Source organism: Lupinus angustifolius, chromosome LG03 (genome assembly GCF_001865875.1).
Source record: "Lupinus angustifolius cultivar Tanjil chromosome LG03, LupAngTanjil_v1.0, whole genome shotgun sequence".
Classification (NCBI taxonomy): domain Eukaryota; kingdom Viridiplantae; phylum Streptophyta; class Magnoliopsida; order Fabales; family Fabaceae; genus Lupinus; species Lupinus angustifolius.
In genome coordinates, this window is record NC_032011.1 from 23993001 (window position 1) to 24014281 (window position 21281).

At 30.4% G+C, this 21281-nt stretch overlaps 2 protein-coding genes across 4 annotated transcripts; both read right to left on the bottom strand.

Moving 5' to 3' along the window:
• On the bottom strand, positions 4655 to 6628 carry LOC109342624 (increased DNA methylation 1). Of its 2 annotated transcripts, XM_019580567.1 has the most exons (2): positions 5661 to 6628; positions 4655 to 5318 (listed from the first exon to the last, which is right to left on the bottom strand). In XM_019580567.1, the coding sequence occupies exons 1-2, from the start codon at positions 6574 to 6576 to the stop codon at positions 4909 to 4911; spliced, it is 1326 nt and encodes a 441-aa protein (XP_019436112.1). In that variant the 5' UTR covers positions 6577 to 6628; the 3' UTR covers positions 4655 to 4908. The 2 variants fall into 2 exon arrangements, with proteins under 2 accessions (XP_019436112.1, XP_019436111.1); XM_019580566.1 differs by having other exon boundaries at positions 4655 to 6628.
• Positions 8427 to 12494, bottom strand: LOC109343859 (interferon-related developmental regulator 1-like). 2 transcript variants are annotated; one of them, XM_019582352.1, is made up of 13 exons: positions 12456 to 12473; positions 12226 to 12422; positions 12054 to 12134; positions 11359 to 11453; positions 11162 to 11277; positions 10817 to 10927; positions 10533 to 10642; positions 9996 to 10305; positions 9822 to 9899; positions 9693 to 9743; positions 9503 to 9592; positions 9274 to 9351; positions 8427 to 8631 (listed from the first exon to the last, which is right to left on the bottom strand). In XM_019582352.1, exons 2-13 carry the CDS (start codon positions 12414 to 12416, stop codon positions 8581 to 8583), a joined length of 1362 nt encoding a protein of 453 aa, XP_019437897.1. In that variant the 5' UTR covers positions 12417 to 12422; positions 12456 to 12473; the 3' UTR covers positions 8427 to 8580. The 2 variants fall into 2 exon arrangements, with proteins under 2 accessions (XP_019437897.1, XP_019437896.1); XM_019582351.1 differs by having other exon boundaries at positions 12226 to 12494.

Consider the following 21281-nt stretch of genomic DNA (forward strand, 5'->3'; position numbering starts at 1 on the left):
ATATGAATGATATGTTTAAAAGTTTTATCTAATTAATATATTTAAAAGTCTATTATGTTGCAAGACCTTTAAATAGGGAACAAGTTTGTCTTTAAATTGTTTAACATTCTTATTTTAAATAGACTCATCTAAAAAATAACAATTAAATAATATTTCTATATATTTTATATTAGAATTTCATATAAAATAATATTAGTTAAATTAAAATAATATAATATAAATATTAATATATTAATTAAATAAATCGATTTGTTGTGGTTAATATACTTTTTAAATAACCTATAATCTAACATGTTAGTTAAATAGTTTTTTTTAATATTAGTCTAACGTTTGTATGTACTATGAAGAAAGAAAACAACATGGCTAGGTAATATGGTTTTTGCTAATTACTTCTCAGGATTGTTAAGGAACCAATAAAAGGGAAGTTTTAATTGAAAAAATATAATGTAAGCACATAATTATAAATAAATTGTGTTTAAAGGAACTTCAGCACATAATTATAAATAAATTATAATGTGAGCACATAAAAAAATCTTACTTTATTAATCACATCTCATAAAACAAAAAAATAATACATTTATGTATAAATAATATAATATAAACTTAAACACAGGTGATGCTAATAAGTATTTTAAGTATATTGTTGGAAGAATACAAGAAAAAAGTTATTATTGAAAAAATTAAGGAATGAACTTCTGAATGTATGAAAGCATTACAATATTTATTTTTTATCTCTGTATAATATAATAACTCTAAAGTCTTACCCTATAGTATAAAACAATTATTAACATTCCCTCATTCATGTCGTGTGCTCCTACAACCCAAAGACAACGGGGCAAAGGATGCTTAACAAGTTGTCTACATGCATCGGTGTCCCAATAAATATGGTTTGCTGTTTTCATTTTTGTTTGTTAGTGACTTTAGGGTACCCCTAATAAGGAGATACTAGTGAGGGACAATTGCATTTAATATGTTTTTATGTAAAATAAATACACATATATAACTACTATATGTTGTCCATATTTGTTATTACTTGTCTCATGCAAAATATATTGAATTTTTTCAACATATTGTGATTATCTCTTTTATAATAATTGCCATTCTCAGATATTGAATATTGATCTTTAACCTTATATATATATGATCTAAGAATTTAGAGGTACTTGTTGAAATATTGGCTCAATAACTTTCAAAATTTGTTTAATATAAAATTTATATTCATTTATCTATCCAAAAAATTATATTTATCTAAAAATCCACCAACTATAAGCTTATTTGGAACTTATGGATGATTGTCTAGCATATGGCATAACAATAATTTTTTTTAAGAGGGCTAACAAAAAGTCAAGGAAGAAGAATTAAACAAATGGAATACTAGCAAATATATTTAGGATACTAGGTAAAGAATTAACAGACATAATTTTTATTAAACTGTTATGTATTTAATAAAATTTAACTTTTTTAAAAGGTATTGATCAACATGGCACTAGGAGCCAATATATGTTATTTCATTTCCAAATCATAAATAGCCTTGTTTGATTATTTTAGTACATACCACTATTTTGCTTAAAGATATATATATATATGTTTAGTAACAAAGTATTAACTTATTATTTATTTGTAGGTAAGATCATTTCTAATTAACAACAACGTTTTTATTTTTATTTGAATCTCACACATTATTTTTTAATTTATTATAATTCCAAATAAAATAAGAACAACATCTATTTTTTTTCTCACAATAACAAATATGATTTTTATTCTTATTTAGGTCCCACAACATTTATATTTTTTCAGAACATATATATTTTTCCTCACTTTCTTGTGATTGAAAATAACCCGGAATTATTCTAATTTAAGAACAAAATTTAGGAATAACGTTTCCTAAGTGAAGAATAGAAGAAGTTTATTGATGATGAGAGTGAGAATGTAGTGAAGGCTGAAAAAAGAAGCAATGAGAGGGAGTGGTGATTTTTGTGGCACCTGGATTTGTGCAGTGCATGTGATGAGTGAAACTGACAGTCACATAATCACTCATCTCACCTTCCTTTCCACACGCCTCACCACCACACCACCTCCTATCTCACTTCCCACCCATTTTCTTTTTAAATATATTTTTACTCTTTATAAAGTTAAACTATTTTCATGTTGGTAAAATAAGTTTAGTTTTATATTTTGTATTATTTCAAAGTTTGAAATATATTTTTTAAATTTTATCATTCGTTTATGAGCTGTCACTCCGGAGCATATTTGTTCTCTCACAACTTTATGTCACTCCATGTTTCAAAATATGTGATTGACTAGAAAAATATTTAATAATTACAATTTTAACTTAATAATTTTGTTCAACTAATCAGACTTGATAGTACATAATAAAATAGTATAAAAAGTGGGACAACAGATCTAATGACTCCAAAGTTTCACATTTTTTCATTCATCTTCCACACTCACAAATGTATTATTAAATTAATATATTTCCTTGTTCCCATGCACCAGTCAAATGTTGCATAGAATGAATATATGAAAATAGTTTGAAATCTTTCTAAAAGCAATTACTTAAACTTACATGCTTCTTGTCTAGTAGTAACTATGTAAGACATTGTTACATGAATAGGATGATCAAAAGATCATTTATTGTTTTCATGAGAGGAACATTTATTGGGAGAGATAATCACACACTAAAATGGATTAGTTCCTTACTCAACTAAGAAAAAATTCTTTGTAATACTAAAAAAAACTTATAACTATTAATAGTTTGAAATCTTTCAAAAAACAATTACTTATTAGTATAGGAATAAAAATATAAATAAATGCATCCTTCCTTATTTTTTTTGAAGGGAAGAATGAGGAGTTTACACACTCCAATCTAAAGAGTCATTCATCCCTCTTTTAAACCAAAAAACAAATTATCTGCATTATTAGATAAAGAAGATGACAGTGACTCAACATTGATGAACTTGGGCAATGCAAGATGAATTGGCACGGTCACAAGGCCAACCAGATATAGTACAGTCACAAGGTCACATGCATTAAAACAGAAAACATAATACACTATCAAAACAAATATAATAATACAAATGAATGGTATATATTATATTGAATGTGCATTAATCTTTACAATAATAATTATATAATAGACATTTGCTTCTTTGTTCATTTAAATTTACTCAATGTTCATTCTAAATCTTGTTATCATTAACTTACACAATAAACTGAAAGTCACTTTATTATCTGCTTCCTTTTCCCCCTTATCCTTTTCTTCCAAATTTTACTTTTTGTTAGAAAAGGCATCTGAGCTCATTACTGTTTTGTAATCCTTGTTTTCTAATAATCTTTTGGTAGGTAGTTGTTCAACGCTTTCAGGATGTAAGCAAAATTGGTCGACCCGTTAATAAATTATCTTGCTTCTTCTCTTATATTTATGCTATGCATTTTATTTGATTGTTTGAAGTCAACGCTGTAAACAATCGCTTCAAAAATTTAGACCGTGTGAGGGTGTAAATTATTGGTATATGTAATCATCATTATTTTTAATCTTCACAAGAGGAGTATTATTTTAGGTTAGGTCTGTGTTTGAGTTGAGAGAAAAGATAGAGAAAAGTTTCAATGATTCATTTTGGAAAAAAATATGTGGAAGTATAGTAGTTTTATTAAAATTTTATAATTACATTCGTGCCTATTTTGGATTAGGAGCAGAATAAATGGAATTCTGGTCACCTGCTAGATTAATTGCTGATAAAATGTTACCAACTTTAAACTAATATTGGGAGATAATAATGTATATATTTACCCTCATTGTGTCACATATTTTTCATTTTTTGTCTTCTTATTTCACTAGTCTTAGATATTTTCTGGATTTGTAAATGTTGGCTTAGAAGCAAATGTGAATAACAAAATACAATACTGGAAGTTGGATACTAGCAGATTGTGTAGACAGATTAAATTTTCCCCATTTTCTTTGAAATTTTGGACAAGTGTAGATGTTGAATTGATTCCTTTCCTTGTAAGTTACAACTTGTTGTATATATACATAATTATATGTGCAGATTCATTGACATTATCAGTAACCTCTTAGACTCTAATTACTCAAATAGTGTATCTGCTCGACTTTTCTGCACACTGGGAGTGACTATTCTCTATGTAAGTATAAACGAAAATGGTCTTTGTAATCTTTGAACATTCATTTGACCAGTCTTGTGGTTGAAATTGATATACCTAGTGCCACCAACTTGAGTTTTCAGGATGGCAACATTGATGATTTTCAACATTTATTGCACTTGACATGTTCTTCACTGAAACTGTCATAACTCACAACTAAAGCATGAAATTAATGAGCTGTAAGTAGGACTTGCAATTCTGAAAAATATGCACTAGTTGATTTTCATATGGAGTTTTTTTCATTGTTGGTTTTGGCTAAAGTACTAATAAACAGTAATGAATTACATATCAAAATGACAAATAATTAGCCATAGAGACGTTAAGAGTTTGTTTGCGAGTTGAGTTTAGAGTCCTCTCACAAGTTTATTTCATAGCTCTCAAGTTTTCAATTTTTTTTCATTCCCTTCTAAAACTCAATTCATAAATATATCCTAAAAGACTTTGACACCTGTATATGTAATTTGTCCTCATTTATATATTATGACATGTCATATCATGTCTATCACAAAGTTTAGCATTTCAACTACATCTAAAAAAGTAAACAAAAGAACAAATTGATCATGAAGAGAAGCACCTACCATTTGTCTCATTAAATGAAGGAAAATAAGCAAATCATATATAATGATGACCATTAATAGAGTATTAATGCAGTTAGAAAAACTTCACATAACTAATATTGCACAAAAGCTAGTTTTAATCAGTAATAGAACTACCCAAACTAACCATAACATAAGATGCATATTCTCCTACTCAACACATGACATGTTCCAATTGAGATTTCATCAATGGTTTATGGCACATAATGGAGCCCTGAAAGTCTAGAAAAGTATATTCCCTTAATTGAAATTTATCTGCACAATTCATCCTTGCAAAGCCAAATGAGTTTCTCCAAGTATCTACCATATCATGAGCAGATGGTAAAACCAATCTCTTTACTCCAAACTGATTCAACAAGTTCTCAATTCCATTCATCAAAATTCTACACATTCCTTGTCTTCTAAACTTATTCATAGTTGCAATAAGTGGTACTTCTGCAACTCTCTGACCATAAATCCTCATGGTAGCAACAGAAATCACCTCATTATTTCTCTCCAGTGTCACAGTATAGAACCCTCTAAAATTCAAGCGTTTAAGTTCTGAGCCTCTATTGAAAATAACATCTGCTACAATATCTCTCCCTGTGGAAGCATCAATCATTGGATCAAAACATTCATGCATTACTCCAAGAGCCACCCTCAGTTTGCTTTCAATTTCATCAGAATTATGAACATCACTTTTGATGGTATTCTTCAAAAATGTCAAAGTTAAATTCTTTCCCTTCACATGAATTGCTTTTCCTATCAGTTTCTGTAGAGTGAAAAATATGTTCTCACAATCATTGTTGCAGAACCAATTCTGATCAACACAAACTTTCATCTTAGTAAAGCCTATATTTTTTAAGCACCCAATGTGATGTTTTCTCTCACATTGATAACAACATAGAACACTATTATCCACATGATCTGCTTCACAATCTTCTCTGCACTTTGTTCTGTTGCATAGTCTGCAACAACATGAGGAACAAAACCAATCACCATCTGGAACCTTCTCAAGACCAAGACAAGTGTAGTGAAATACAGAAGGACAATTATCACATAGCATTACTTCACCAACTTCCTGACAAATAGAACAAATGTTATCACTTTGATATTGATGACTATTGTCAATAATCCCCTGCTTCGAAAAATCGCTATTCTGCGAAACCAATGCTTCCTTTTGGCCATCCATCAATGGTTCTCCACAGTTTTCTTTCCTCACCCTTTTTCCAAATCGCAAAACCTTAGGTCTCTTTTTCGACACATCAACTCTGAGCCTCGTACACTGAGTCATCCTTTTGACTAACTCTGGAGTCCACTCATCATCCGACGACTTGCTTTCCCTTACTTTCTTGAAACACCTTCTTGGCAACTCGATTTCCGACGAATCACCTCTCCTCCTTTTCTTGTTGCACCTCCTTGCTTGAACCCTACTCTTCTTATACGCCCTAGGTCCTGGCTCCAATGTAGTAATATCAGTATGTGCAACTTCAAAAGAGGATTCAACAACTTCAACAGGATCACTTGTCTTATAGGAAACACATACTCCATCATCTATACACCTTTTGCATGCAGTTTTGAGAGAGTTATAGCTCTTTCCATTGGGTGATTTGAAACGAATCTCTTGCTTGGTTTTCTTATTAGCATACCAAAAAGTCCAACCCAAAGCACAAAGATGTTTCTTTGCTTTTGAAGACAAATCTCTCCTACATTTATTCTTGTCATTGCCAACACTCTTGTAATGTTGTGATCCTCCTGTGCATTCATACCAATCAATCACTGCTTCAGGACAATATTCAGCTTCAATAATCTCTATAGTAGGATCCTTCATCATCAAGTTCATGAATTTTTTTTGGCACCAATCTTGTTCTTGTTAATGCTCTATGGTCATGAAGAATATATAGTTATAAACCTTTTCTGCTAAGAATGGCGCTTAGGATTGAATCTTCTTTAATACTTGAAAATCTTACTATATCATTATAAACATTTTTTTCGGTAGATTTTATCATTAACAACAAATTTTAATTTCATGATAATATCGGTTAAGATTTGATTCTGTTTTTTTATATCATGTTACATATTTGATTTGATTTTATGATATTTGACACTATATAGTACGTACGACATAGTCGATTGTTTTTTTTTTGTGGGGTACAATATTATTTGTTTTTTTATGTTCCATATGATTATGTTATATTAGATGTTGATTATACTGGTAGATTGATTTAATATTGATCGCCATTCTTTTCAACGATTGATTCCCATAATATCAACAACAACAAAACGAGTAATCGCTATTTTTATATCATCTAAGTAAGCTAATTCTATTAGTTAGAAAATGGAAAAACTATTTAGTAAATAGATTGTTATTGCAAGTTAATAAGAAAGTTTTTCCTTTTGAATACTTACATGGCAAAAATTAATTTTAAGCTCTTGATCTTGATAATGAACTAACATTGTTAGAACACCATTGTAAAAGAAAAATAACTTAATTTACCTTATTTTTTTCGATAAAAAAATAACTTGAATAAAGAGAGAGAAAATTTAAGCTAAATTTGATAGGATTTAATTTTGAAGTGTTTTTTAGAAGAGATATTTTGCTCATAATAAATTGTTAACAGTTAGAGGATCTCAACAATAATAGAAATACAATCTGATAATTTTGATCTTCTAAAGCTTGATATTGACATATCTCTCAGACGTTGTTTTAAGTTTTAACCTATTTAATAATTGTAGCTTATATTTTAAGGTTTAACTTAAGCCTATTTAAAAAAGTTAACCTAACTCAAAAGTCTATTTAAGAAATCTATATCGTATCCTTTTAATTAGTTTATAAACTTATCTCTAAATAGACTTATTTATAGGTTCGAGTTTTTTATATTTAAAACAAATGTTTGAACTTTAACTAGTTAAATAAGCTAAGCATATAATTAAATTGATAATAATTAATAATAACAGCAATAACACAAATCACCCTATTCTTCAACCTCACTTTTAACAAAATCAATTCTATAAGAGTAATGATTTTACCGATCCACGTTTACTGAAAGTGATACTTCGTGGGATTTTTAGTGAAATCTTAAATCCAACCAAGCCAAAAGAAGATAAAAAAACCAAACCACAAAATTGAAAAACAAAAGTAAATCTTTTCATTATGTGGGATTTAACTAACGTGACCAATGTCAACAACCAATAGCAGACTATGTTTATGAAAAAATATAATGACATATTAGAAAAAGATCACTTATTTAATTAAATAGAGTTATGATCATTTTCAATAACAAAAATATTATTTCATTTCATTTTAAATGCAATCATCATTAAATGCAATTTAATGATGATTGAGAACAAGATTTAGAGACAGCATTCCACATAGTACATTTGCTTTTCTGTAATATATACGGGGTATGAATCTAAGTAACAAGTATAAGAATGTTGTGAAATGGAAAATCTCATAAAAACAAAAACGAAATTTTGGGGTATCCAATATGATATCTTGCTAAATAAAGAAAGTTCTAATCCAAGAGATTTGATTATTCTTCTTCTACACATTCGGAGAATATTAAAACTAGAACATTAAAAGTAAGGTTGCATTAAAATAAGCAGAGAGACCATTACATACTTTTACTATGTCAACAAAAATGAAGAGTTATCTTGATGCCATAACATAACATGTATAACATAATGTTTTTGTCATGAACAATATTGTAACATTATTATAAAACTCATGTCTCGTGGGTCTAGTTTACAATTGATAGAGTCTAAAGACCTGAAGAGCATAAACAATGAATATATATATATGGAATGAGCCATGAAATCTCCAAATTAATGTTGTTCAAGCTCAAACTCATGCCTCATCATCAACCATATTCACTGCGTAATGCCCGAACTTTCTGCCCTGTAAGTTTAACAGAAGAAATAAATGAAGAAATTCAGCATCACTACAGTAAGTATATGTAAGCAGATTAAAGCCACCAGTATGTATAAAATGATTGCATAATTACACAAAGTTACTTGCAAGTAGGACCAAGTATAGAAACTGAGGGAACAAAACTCATGATTATGAAAAATATGTTCGGCAAAACTAGTTTATGGTTGTGAGATCGATATTTTAGCTTAAATATGAGAGTTTATCATTCGAGCTGTTTCACAAAATCAATAAAAACCAAAAGATACATGCTGAATTTTGTTAAAAACTTAAAAGGATGGGTAATGTTATATTGGATTGGAGGTAAAAATTGTCACTTGCTGGAAAATTAAAGAGCTACTTTAGAAAAACTACGATCTCTGCCTCAGCTCTACATGTTATTGACTGAGTCTATAAGCTATCTAAGTTTTTTGCCATGCTAAATGGACACCAAGAGCCTCAGATAATGTGTGCACATACAGATGAGAATGTTATTCATATATAACATTCAATCTATTTGTTTGCTGCAGCTTGTCAAGATTTTCAAATAGTATTTTAAGTGTCATATTTGTAATTAAGCAATTCAATAGGAAGATAAAAGTGAACGTTGTTTTATATGGTCAGGATGCTAACCTCAGTTAACAACCTCTGCTTATCAAGTAACTGTGTCCTAGCCTTGTTCAGTACCGAGTTCGGAGACTTGAACATTCTCTGCAAGAATAAGGTTGATTAGTGGATGATCAGAAGCAAAAGAGGGAAAAATGAAAGGACAACAATGAGAGAAGTGAAAAGATAATATGAAAGTGTTAACAAAAATGCAAGATAATTGATCACGAATTCACAATCACTCAAACAAACCTACCTTTTCAAGACCAGACATTCTATGTTCATTGTTACTCAGATACTTTTTCTTTGGTGTGAAATCAAAGACATCATGAAGGAACTCGTTTTCCTAATTTTCCAAGGGAAAGGACACAAAAGGTAATCATCAATATTATAAGTTTTTTCACAATTAGAAGCTTGCCAAAGAAATATGCAAGAGAAAACCAAACCTGCATATGTTTAGTGAACCCTCCTCCAAGGAAGTGCTTGATAAAATTCAACTGCAGAAATCTACAGGTTAAAATGCTTATTCAATAGAAGTGATTCTGTAAGTAAAATTAAGAGAACGCAAGAAAAACCTGTATCATTTGGAACCATGATGATGTCTGCAGTGAATCGCCTCCAATCTTCGTTGACATTTCAGGAGAGTAACCATACTAGGTATCACAAAGTAAGATCAGTACAGAACCCTCTGCTCCAGAACAAACAAATCTTCTATTCTAAGATAATATTATTGTTAAACTTACACATACCTCAAAAAAATCTGAGATATCTCGGAACAAATTCCGCTGACTGTTGAGATCTTTTTTAGCAGAGCCTTTTCCACCAGCCTCCACAGCAAGGTTTTTACATTGGTTTATGACCTTACCTTTCAATCCTTGTAAAAATATGTAGCTTTCCTGTGGTTTGATCTCTTCTTGAGTTCCATCACTTGCACTCCTAGACTCGGAAGAATATTTATCTATAACTCCAATCTCAAAAACTAAAGCCAACGCTTCGCCAGCAGCAATACGCACAGACCGGTCTTCCTTGTCTAGAAGAGTAGATAAATAGGATATTGAACTGCATCAAGTCATCAACAACAACAAAAAATAAGTTGGACCTGAGGACTTCAAATTCTACTTACCATAACTACGTTAAAGTTATCTACAGCAATACATCATTAATTAGCAAAATAATTTACCTATCCAAAGCCTCTAACAATGCGCATGAAAAGCATATTGACACCTTACATGAAACTAGTGCAGGAATAGAATGAAAATAGATGCACAAGAACAGACTGAGCTTACTTTTGCCAATTCTTTGAATTTAGCTTCAAATTGCTCACGGTAGAGAGGAGAAAAGACCATGCAGACACCACAGCGGTTATTAATGGAGCAGATGGTTTGACTGCAACTACCTAAACAACGATATAATTGGCGAGTAAATCATAGGAAGATAATTTTCACACATGAATATAGAAATAAAAAGGGTTATTGTCTTCATGTTTGGAGGGTTAGTACTGAACAAAACACAACTATAAGAATCACATTACAAACAATGATTATAGTTGAGAGTTGAAACAAATGCCTACATTGGAGCCTAATTTAGGATGGATCACTCGCCACATTATGTCCATTGACCGTTCTGTTTCCTCTTGATCATTGCCTCCAACAAAAGTGATTATAGCCAAGCACTCCAGCAACTATAAACATAAATGGCATTGAGCATAGAAGATTCAGTATCAAACTCTCTGAAGAATAAACATAGATCTTCTATACATACTATTCTATATTATTATCTTTACCAGCAATAAGAAACAATTATTTGATTAAAGATAGCTTATAGAATAGTGGGTATAGAAGATTTCTGATTTTTGTTCTCGAATAATCACAAGGAAAAGCATAATCATAAGACTTGGTAATATTTCCATATTTACCGATGGTATCTTTGAAACATCTGAGTTAGATGCTAGAGATTCCTCAACGTGACGAACTGCTTCTTCAAATATTTCACGTGCATTGTCACCACATCCAACAGTCAAAGCCAAACAACCTACAAAGGAATTAAATCAAATTAAATATATTCAATAAAAGTGAAGGCAACATGGAATAAGTAAGTTACACAAAATCTTACCAATGGCATGAGCAGCTAAAGCTATTTCCTTAGAAGATGCCTTTTTGGGTCCTTTTTTTATTGAAGCCAGACATTGATGTAACAAGGTAGCAAATCTATTAAAGCAAAACAATCAAGGTTACAGAAAGGATCATAATGGAATGACTACATCTTATGTTAGAGTGATTACTTGGCCAACAGTTTATGGAAACAATGATCTTCTTACAGTTCTTTATGTTGGATTAATTTTAATAACCAGCGAGTCCATGCTCTTAGAAGTTACTAATTTGAACGAAAGAGCTTAATGTGACAGTGGTTGACAATTAATAGATCAAATTAGTCGGGGTGTGTTGTTAACTCTCTCCAATAACTCAGAGAAGCATTAATGGCTGAATACGGAAAATTCAGTGTTATATAGAGAAGGAAGGAAACCTAATCACCAAGGAAATCATAAAAGGAAGGCGGAGAGGTCAAATGAAAGGTAACCAGAAAGAAACCGAAATGAAACCAAATATTCTTCTATCTCTTCTTTTATTATAAAAGTTTTTAAACAAACACTTCATAACTTTTATCAGTTGTATCATGTATGCAGCTTATTTCAACAACAAAAAATAAACTTTTAACCCAACATCGCTCAATACAATTTAGAAGATATGAAGCTAAGTTATAAAAGAACATAAGCAAAAGGATAGAACAAGAGAAAGTTAAATACTTACTTCTTTTCCACAAATTGATGCTGCATATTGCTATTAAATGCCTCAATTATTGATGAGAAAGCTTTCTCCCTCGTTGAACTCCTAATTATGAAAACAACAACAACAATAAAGAATTAAATAAAATATAATATTTGTGATGATAAAAAGTAAGTAAGGTAAGTAAAAATAAGACCTTTTCTCATCTAATGAATCGAGAGCTTGATCAAGCAAAGAATCTTGATCAGATTGAAGTTGTTCAGTTTCAGGAATGGACATAAGATCAGAGGGTGCAGTTGACGACGAAGTTGCGCTACTATCATCGTCGCTATCAAACATTGCAGATGCAGAAGCAACACTTTTCCGTTGAGAATTACGCTTTCCCATAATAACGACTCCTTCGCTTTGATTTGATAATTGTATTAGAAAGTGTAATGGAAACTATTACAGGAATGAACTCAAGATATGTTATGAGCTGAATCAGAATTTAAAACCACCCTCTCATAAATAACATCTTATATATATATATATTTAAACAATAATTATTAGAGTTTAAAATCTATGTCGTAAAGTTTTTTATTCTATCAGCCTATTATCTATTATTGATTTATAATTAAGAGTATGAATCGTAGATAATTTACTAACAATATAAAAATACGATATATATTAAATGATTTACTTTCACACTTCATGTTCTACAAATTTATTGTGTACGCATCTCTTTTAACGATCCAAAATTTGTTAATGCAAATTGGCGGTGGTGTGGATATTCGGAATGCCTATGGTTCCATGGATAGTCACGTGGCTGCAACACGTGGCGTATTTGATTACGCCATATGGAGAAAGGAATATACCGTTTATATTTTATCATGCGTTTCTAGATTCTCTAACTTTATTGGAAATATCTTGTATTACAGCCCCAAACTAGAACGAAAAAACTTTCATCCAAAGGTGCCGACATTTAAAAGAATTGAGACAAAGTTATAATTAGTGTTCTCGACGTTATAGATTGGTACCGACTAGAAGAAATAAAATATGTTTATTTATTCACCTAAAAAACATGACTCGCGTGTATCATAAGTGTCAAATAATGAAATTATAAATAAAAATATGTAAAAAAATTTCTCGACAAAGCGTGCTTGATATTTTAAGTTTTATTCTTTGAATCATCATATTTAATTTATGTACCTCTGTCTTTATCTTTTATCAAATACAATCATTAAAAATTTATACGGTAAACTACCCCTTAATTCTCTCCTTATCTTTCATCAAGATTTCTTGTCACGTTATCTAAAGTTTTTAAAAGATAACCACTTTTATATTAGTATTATTATTATATCTTGTTATTTATGAAGGTTTTTGACTTTTTTCTTAATAGGGTGCTTGCAACATGGAGTAGTAAAATTCTCATAATCTCATATAAAGATAATTGACTTAACAACTTGCATCCATTGACCGTATCTTCCAGACAAAGTAGCTGCTAAAAAAGGAAGAAACGAATAAATTGACCTAAAAACATTAGACAATTATTACGCGGTTCTGCAACGAAGATGCTGAAAGAAACATTTTCATTATGGGCTTGATGGGCTATGACAATTTATGGGCCACTCGGGGTTATTGGGCTCTCCACTTAAATGTCCTATTTACTGCAATTGCAAACATTAATAATAACTTTAACCTCTTCATTTTTCAGGGAGTAGGTTGAAATTCTGAAGAGGCAATTATTTCGTGACAAAGAAAAAACATAACTCATGATTTTAATCAATCTTAAAACAATTCAAGTAGATTGAACTTGGTGTATACCTCGCCATTTCACTAAAATAAATTAATAGAACTTAAATTTGTATGTCTCAAATACTTGTATCTATTTTCTATGTTACTAAACCAAATAAATAAATAGATAACGTAAAAAAGGTTGATTATCCATCTTTTTCAAGGGGTTATTTATCTTGATTCAAACTAACATTTGGTATTATAAATACTTTATGGTCCAACCCATTTATCGTTAGGCAAACCTAACATGGGTGTATAATGAATTAGTGACCTATTTATTTGTTCACATATAATAAAATCTTTTAATATTATTTTAGTTAGTATTTCCCTACACCTTTTGGATAAAGAACTAATTATTTTGAAGTTCGTGAATGTCTCTTCCAACAATTGACATTTTCATGAATCGAACACTTAACATTGGGAACTAATCTCCTTAGGTTCACGTATCTTTGATCCAGGAGAAGTGGGAAAGGTCACCCTCCACATCATTACACGGGAAATAAGTTGTGTCTAACACCAGCAGTCAAATTGACTACAATAGATATGGGTCCATGATATTAACTACAACGTGATTATATGGTTTAGATGAGGGTTTCTTCTAAGTCCCAACTAGAATGGTAAAATGGGCATTGTCCGCGGGCGCCCCCGCATAGCCCGCATTTTTTTGCGGGTAGGACATACAAATTTTGTCTATTTGCCCGTTTCGCCTGCCAAGCCCGCGGGTGGCCCACAAACAATATTTAAGGAAAAATTAAGAAAATTTCAAATAAATTATTATGTAATATGATTTTTAATCCTTAAAAAATTGTAATATAATGTGATTTGATCAACTTCATATAAAATATCAAAGTTTTTGTTAATTATTTATCTTCAATTACTTTATTTTATTTATTATATGAATTTTAATTTTTTTTAATTATTCAACAATGTCTGCGGGCTGCCCGCAAGCCCGTTAGCCCATTTTAAAACGGGCAGGACATTGAATTTTGTTCGTTAAGCCAATGCAGGCATGTCCGGCCCGCTTAAATTAATGCGGGCATTTGCAGGCACGGGCTAAATGTCTAGTCCCAACTCCCAAGCGTTTGGAAATGATGCTATTGTCACAAAGTGGTTGTTTTGTGGTGTTCCAAAACGCGAGACACGTCAATATATGATGAGTCACTAGTTGAAATCGAACCATATATAAGCATATTATGCGATTTAGGTTTTGAAAGTTATGAAAAATATTTGTAAGGATAATCTTAAGCCTTATATTTCCTTTCACTATCCTCTAAAATCTTATTCAGCATATAATTTGAAGATTATCCGCTTCCAAAAAAATAACTCGCAAACAAACTTTAAGCCGAAGTATTCCGGGCATGCATGAATGGTTTATACTCAGTGGATCCATGTGAGCACACTGCCCTGTGGGTTTTGGGAGTGACAAAATTTGAATACTAGTCGGGAGGGAAAGATAGATAGGGACGGTCAAAGCATTGGGATTTGAGAATACCAAATTCCTATACCAATCTGGATTACCTGTGAAATAGAAAGATGAATAGGCTATTTTGTTGAAAGAAATGGCATGGGAATAATGAATGTGGGGTACTATAATCTCTTCGTTTGTCAGAAAATTTAGTAGGCACCAGCTGCAATCATGGTCGCTTACCCTCACCAATCTCCATATTCACTCCTTCCCCTTGCTTCCCCAAACAAGAGAATGTACTCATCCATGTGAATTCTATTGTCTCCTAGGTTTGTTTAGGAGTTCAATTTTGGAGGGAAATGAATAAAAAATAGAAGGTTTGAGAGTCTCACAAGTATATTTCATGACTCTCAGGCCTTCTATTTTCATTTTAAAATCCAACTCTCTTGTATTTGATGTAATTGACTAGGGTATTCAAATATTTTTCTATACCCCTTGTTTCTTGTTAAATATTCTTCCCGACCCTCTTTCCAATATGATGATTTTGGATAGTTGAAGTTAAGGAAAATAGAAAAATTATTAAATTTGTAAATATTAAAAGAGTGAAAATTCATTTATTCCAAGAGTAAGTTTTTTAAACTATTCTCTATATTAACCATCAATTTTATGAAAATCTAATGATTTAGATCTAGTCACTAATTCAAACCATTGAACTTCCCTATAATTGATGGTTAGGATGATGAGTAAGTTTAAGTGGACCCTCCTCATATTAAAATTGTAAATGAAAATTAGAACAAAATTATTTTCTCTTTCCACTCAAATTATTTGAGTATATAAGGGTATATTTATAACAAATTCGTTTGTTATACATTAACTTCGAAAATTGTCATATAAACGGGACCAAGACAAAAACCTTAAAATGGTCTTTTAAAAAATGAGAGTGACTAATATGTTTTTGTTTTACTTATGAACATGTATTTGAAATACCCATGTGGAATTTTGAAATATATACTTTTAACGCATAACTAACTTAATTGATGGTTTAATTAAATAGTATAGCTTATCATGATGAAAGTGATAAAACTAGGCAAGATTTTGATTTGCAACTACAATGTAGTTGTTGTTTAAAGTTATATTGCTATCATTGCAGACAGATTTGAATGTACTATGATCAATACATGCACAATTACAATGTAACAGTTACCATGAAGAGAAGTTGTGAAGGTTTTAATTAATACATTTTCAAGATAATAGTACATTTACTTTTTCATTTAACACTTGCTTTTTTTAAAAGTTAAGAGGATCTTTGGGAAAATATGTTAGGAGGATATAACAAGGTTATCATAACTTATATGATGCAATTTGTAACCCATTTCTTAAATATTTTCCTCCTCTCTATTGAGCCTTTTTTTTTTCTTTTTCATAAACTATATGCGTGCATATGGTCAACTAGATATGATTAGCGATGCATGTATTGTAAGAATATAATAGCCTTCAATTTTCTTGCTTTCTAGTTAGATGAAATTCCACGGCATTGTTGCTGTCAAAAGACTTAACTTTTTTCAGGGATGAGATCAACTAATATACCCTACCACACCCATAGAAGAAGGGATATCATTTTATCAAGCATAATACACATGGGAAAATTATGATGAAAAAGCACAAACTAATTAAGTTGCCGACATATTTTCACAGCACATACATTGTGGTTGAATTCAAGGGAGAAATAGGCAATATTGCAGGTAAAGTTGGCAAGATGATATACAATCGCCCACTGTCCTTATGTGTTCTTTACATGCGACCTCCAGGCCATCAATAGATTGGGCGTGTTATCCATTAAGCTTAAATACTCAATGCTGTATTTTATTCCTCTCCAATGGGAGCCATTCGCGACTCAAACACGTGACCTCAGCGATAAACAGCCATAACTGGGGTGTTACAAAAATGAGTTATTTTCTCATGTTTAAATTCCCAAGAAACATAATAGAAAATTTAACATCACAAATCTATGAAAAAATAGTGAATTTTTTCTGGTTCAATAAGTCGTGTAGAAGTATTATTCTTGGAGGAAAATATATACACTAACATCGTATGATTTTTATATACTGTCACTTCAATATCCAACATTCATATATAATTTTCATTAACTCTATAAAAAAAACAATCTAAACGAATGACAAGATGATATAATAACTGTGTATAAGTCTTTCCAGTGACAATTGGTTAGCCTATGACTGGGGAGCCTCCAACCATCAGAGAGTTTCATTGTTACTGTATATAGGAAGAGTGAAGAGCCACAAGTACAAGTGATACATCACATCTTGAACTAAAACATTAAGACATTAGTTCCATGAACATTTTCTACTTATAAATTCTGATCTTCATTCATTCTCACACATCCAGTATGAGACTCCATACTTGAATAAATCCAAGAATAAGATAACTCTAGTAATTTTTAAAAATATTTGAGGGGGGCAACTGCCCCCACCTGCCCTAGGGAAGATCCACCCCTGTACACGTGGTATTATTGCAACTTTTATTTTCAAACCACGTCCGAAGAAAATAAAATTGTATATTCTCATACAAAATCAATTTACAAATTCCCCTCGTACATAAAATGAAAAATATAACACAAAATAATATATTATAATTAATAAGTTATATATGTGATTTTCTTATTGTTTCTCATGTTATGATTTTAGAACATTCTAGTCATAGACACAATATAAATTAGGGGTAAAGCATGATCCAAGTTGAGTTGAGTAATGTTTGTTCTTTACTCAACCTTCTTAAATGTTAAGTAGTCGAGTTATTTTTCTGACCTTGACCTCAGTCTTAGACCCGAAAAATAATCCGACCTAAATGTTAATTGGGTCAACCTTGAATCTAGATCCAATTAAATATGACACATACTCATTTTAGATAAAAAAAATTCAATATTACTTACATTATTATGGATGTTGAATGAAATATATTTATATATTTTGTTAATCATTTATATATATGATGAAAAAACATAGAATCAATGATATCTTGTGCCAAAAAGATATTATTGCTTTGTACATAATTGAATAGGTACATACAAATATGACGAATGAGTGATCATAAGGGGGTTGGGTTATGCTTGTCCTTTAATTTAATCAACTGTAAATATTTACCAAGATTAATTTTTAAACCTAAATTTGACCTAGATCTGATGAAATCTGACCATATTAAGGTCTAATTATGATTAGGTCAAATCAGATGAATGAGTAGGGTTAGGTCCTCATCATCCCTACTATGAATAGAAAAGAAAAAAAATAGTGTTGGAATATAAGTCTAATTTTTTGGAAAATTCAAAAAGAATAAAGTGTCTCATAATATCAGTAGATATTTTATCTCCTTAAATTCATTCAGTGTTTGACATATGTCTTATTTTTTCTTTTACAATATATTTTAAAATGAAACTCCTTGAAGAAAGGGAAAGAAGACACATGTCAAATACTGAGTGAATTTAAGAAAATAAGTTATATCCATGGGGAGATATTGTCACTACGCCAGAATAGCAAAACAATAGCGCTTAAAATTGTCATTTAACATCACTTTTGTGGCACTTTCTATGTGAGCGCAGTAGTACATAAGGTTATATTCAACATCGTTTTTTGTAGCGCTGTAGAAAGTATACATTTAACAGCGCTAACTGAAGCAAACACTGTTAAATGTCTACTTTCTAAATAAGACAATATATCTCCCAGACATTCGATCAAACACATGATAAGCATGTCCAACTCCACCACATTTACAATAGATTTGTTAAATCACCAACGACTTCAACTACATTCAACTTTAACATTATAAAATAATAATATATGAGTAACTTCACAACAAATTGTTCATTCTTTCTTCTCCAATGCCCACCATAGCCAAAAACTTAGAACATCATAGCTACGTAACTTCACAACAAATAAAGATAACACTATTAGTGAATAATGTTATATTCAACAGCGTTTAAAGAAGAGAACAACCAAAAATAAGAGAACGATTTACCTTATTCTTGAAGAGAAATAAATGAGCTAAAATAAGATAACGATTTACCTTACGCTTGAAGAGAAATAAATGAGCTAAAATAAGATAACGATTTACCTTATGCTTGAAGAGAGAAACCAAAAATCGATAACTTCCCAATACTTGCATAACTTCACAATAAATAAAGATCCATAACTTCACAACACTATTAGTGAAGAGAAAAATAAATGAGTTAAAATAAGATAACGATTTACCTTGTGTTTGAAGAAGAGAACAACCAAAAATCGATAACTTGCTTGAAGAGAGAAACTAAAAACAAAAGAGAAAAAAATGTAACTTATGGAGAAGAAGAAATGTAAGAGAAATAATAAATTGAGTGATATGTATTATTGTGTGAGGTTTTGTTTTTGAATTTGAAAAGATTTCCGCTCACTAAAACAAGCGTTGTTAACGATAACACCTTTAACAACACTTGCTTAAATAGGCGCCGTTAAAGACAACACCTTTAACACGCTTAATGAAGAAGTGTTGTCAAATATATGAAGTATGATCTTTAACAACGCTTTCTTCATAAGCTCTATTAAAGATAACACCTTTGACATCACTTGCTTAAATAAGCGCTGTTAATTCTCTTCCGCCTTACATTTAACAGCATTCAACATATAAACGTTGTTGAATGAGCGTTGTTAAATACCAATTCTAGCGTAGTGTGTATTCTGAAATTGAACACATTATTTTCAGTATAATAAAATATATATCTCATGATATAAGGTTATATCCTCCAACTACTAAAATTATAACATGTCATATTTAATTATTTTATATAAAAACATTTCTAAAACAAAACAATACACATGTTATATTTTCACTATTGGCGGAAGGAGATAAATTATCTTAGGAAATACATTATTCTCTATTTTCAAAAATAATTTTTTTATTTTTTTCTCTTTCTTAAACAATGTCTTAAGACACTTGTTGAAATTCTTATCTACACAAAGTCTGAAGTAAAATTTATCATCGAATATAAGACATTCATGATCAAGGCGTAATGGTCAACGATCTTGACTCAAAGGAAGGTTTTATTTTCCTTTAATGAAACTAGCTACCATGAGAAGTAAGATTTTCATGAAATTGTAAAATGTAATGAAATTATATGTTTAACCTAATTGATGGTACAAGATTTTTCACACTATAAACAAACCATCAATCATATTAACTCTTAATTAAAATTAATACATAAGAATGATGGTGATATATTGAGTTATTGACCATGTAAAAAACTATAGACGAACAATAAATAAATATTAAACTTTAAAAAAATGATATGATACTAAAATTAAGTAGTAGTTTGGAGCATATAATTTGATCAAAGAAGTTTTCAAAGTAAAAGGAAGAAAAAATAATAATTACCCCACCCAAGGAAAAATACACATAGTATACGACAATAGTGTCATTTACTATGGAAAAAATGTCAGAAAAAATGCAAAAGATATACATAATAATGCAACCGTTCCCTTATCCGCTCATTGAAGTTGTTTTTGCTTTTGATAATGTACCTATCATTTGTTTGTCTTTAATTAGTCTTCACTTTAGCTCAGTTTCTTATGGTCCAAAATGCAACTTTGTCAATGGATTACCCCATTTATTAATTAAGTATCTACATCGTTGGTGCCTTAAGTTGGAATGACTTTTTATTTTTCGTTTTATTCTTTTTTATTCTCAAATCTCACTAATTTGGACCTTTTGTTATTGCTGTTTTTCCCCCTTTTGATGGTGTGCTCCTCAATACAAAGGTGGGTTGCATCTTTTAAAAAAAATCAAGAAAATTATAATATTATAGTCTCATGTTAAAATCAAGAAAAATAATCAATGACATTGTATAGTATAGTTGATAAACATAAATTATGATATTGTATAATAAAGAAAATATGGAGTATGATTTTCAATTAGAGAGATTTGTGAACAAGGATGAATATTATAGCTGATAAAAATGAATGCATAACTAACTGCTTGACTTGTTCAAAGTAGTATGATGTGAGTATAAAAAAAAAGGATACTTTTAAAGAACA

What these genes read in the sequence shown, in the direction of transcription:
- LOC109342624 (XM_019580566.1), bottom strand. Translation starts at nt 6,576, where the DNA reads ATGAACTTGATGATGAAGGATCCTACTATAGAGATTATTGAAGCTGAA.
- LOC109343859 (XM_019582351.1), bottom strand. Translation starts at nt 12,416, where the DNA reads ATGGGAAAGCGTAATTCTCAACGGAAAAGTGTTGCTTCTGCATCTGCA. An exon ending in ATGTTTCAAAGATACCATCG is followed by an intron (nt 10,928 to 11,161) that starts GTAAATATGGAA and finishes TTATGTTTATAG; the next exon opens with TTGCTGGAGTGCTTGGCTAT. An exon ending in ATCCTAAATTAGGCTCCAAT is followed by an intron (nt 10,643 to 10,816) that starts GTAGGCATTTGT and finishes ATCGTTGTTTAG; the next exon opens with GTAGTTGCAGTCAAACCATC.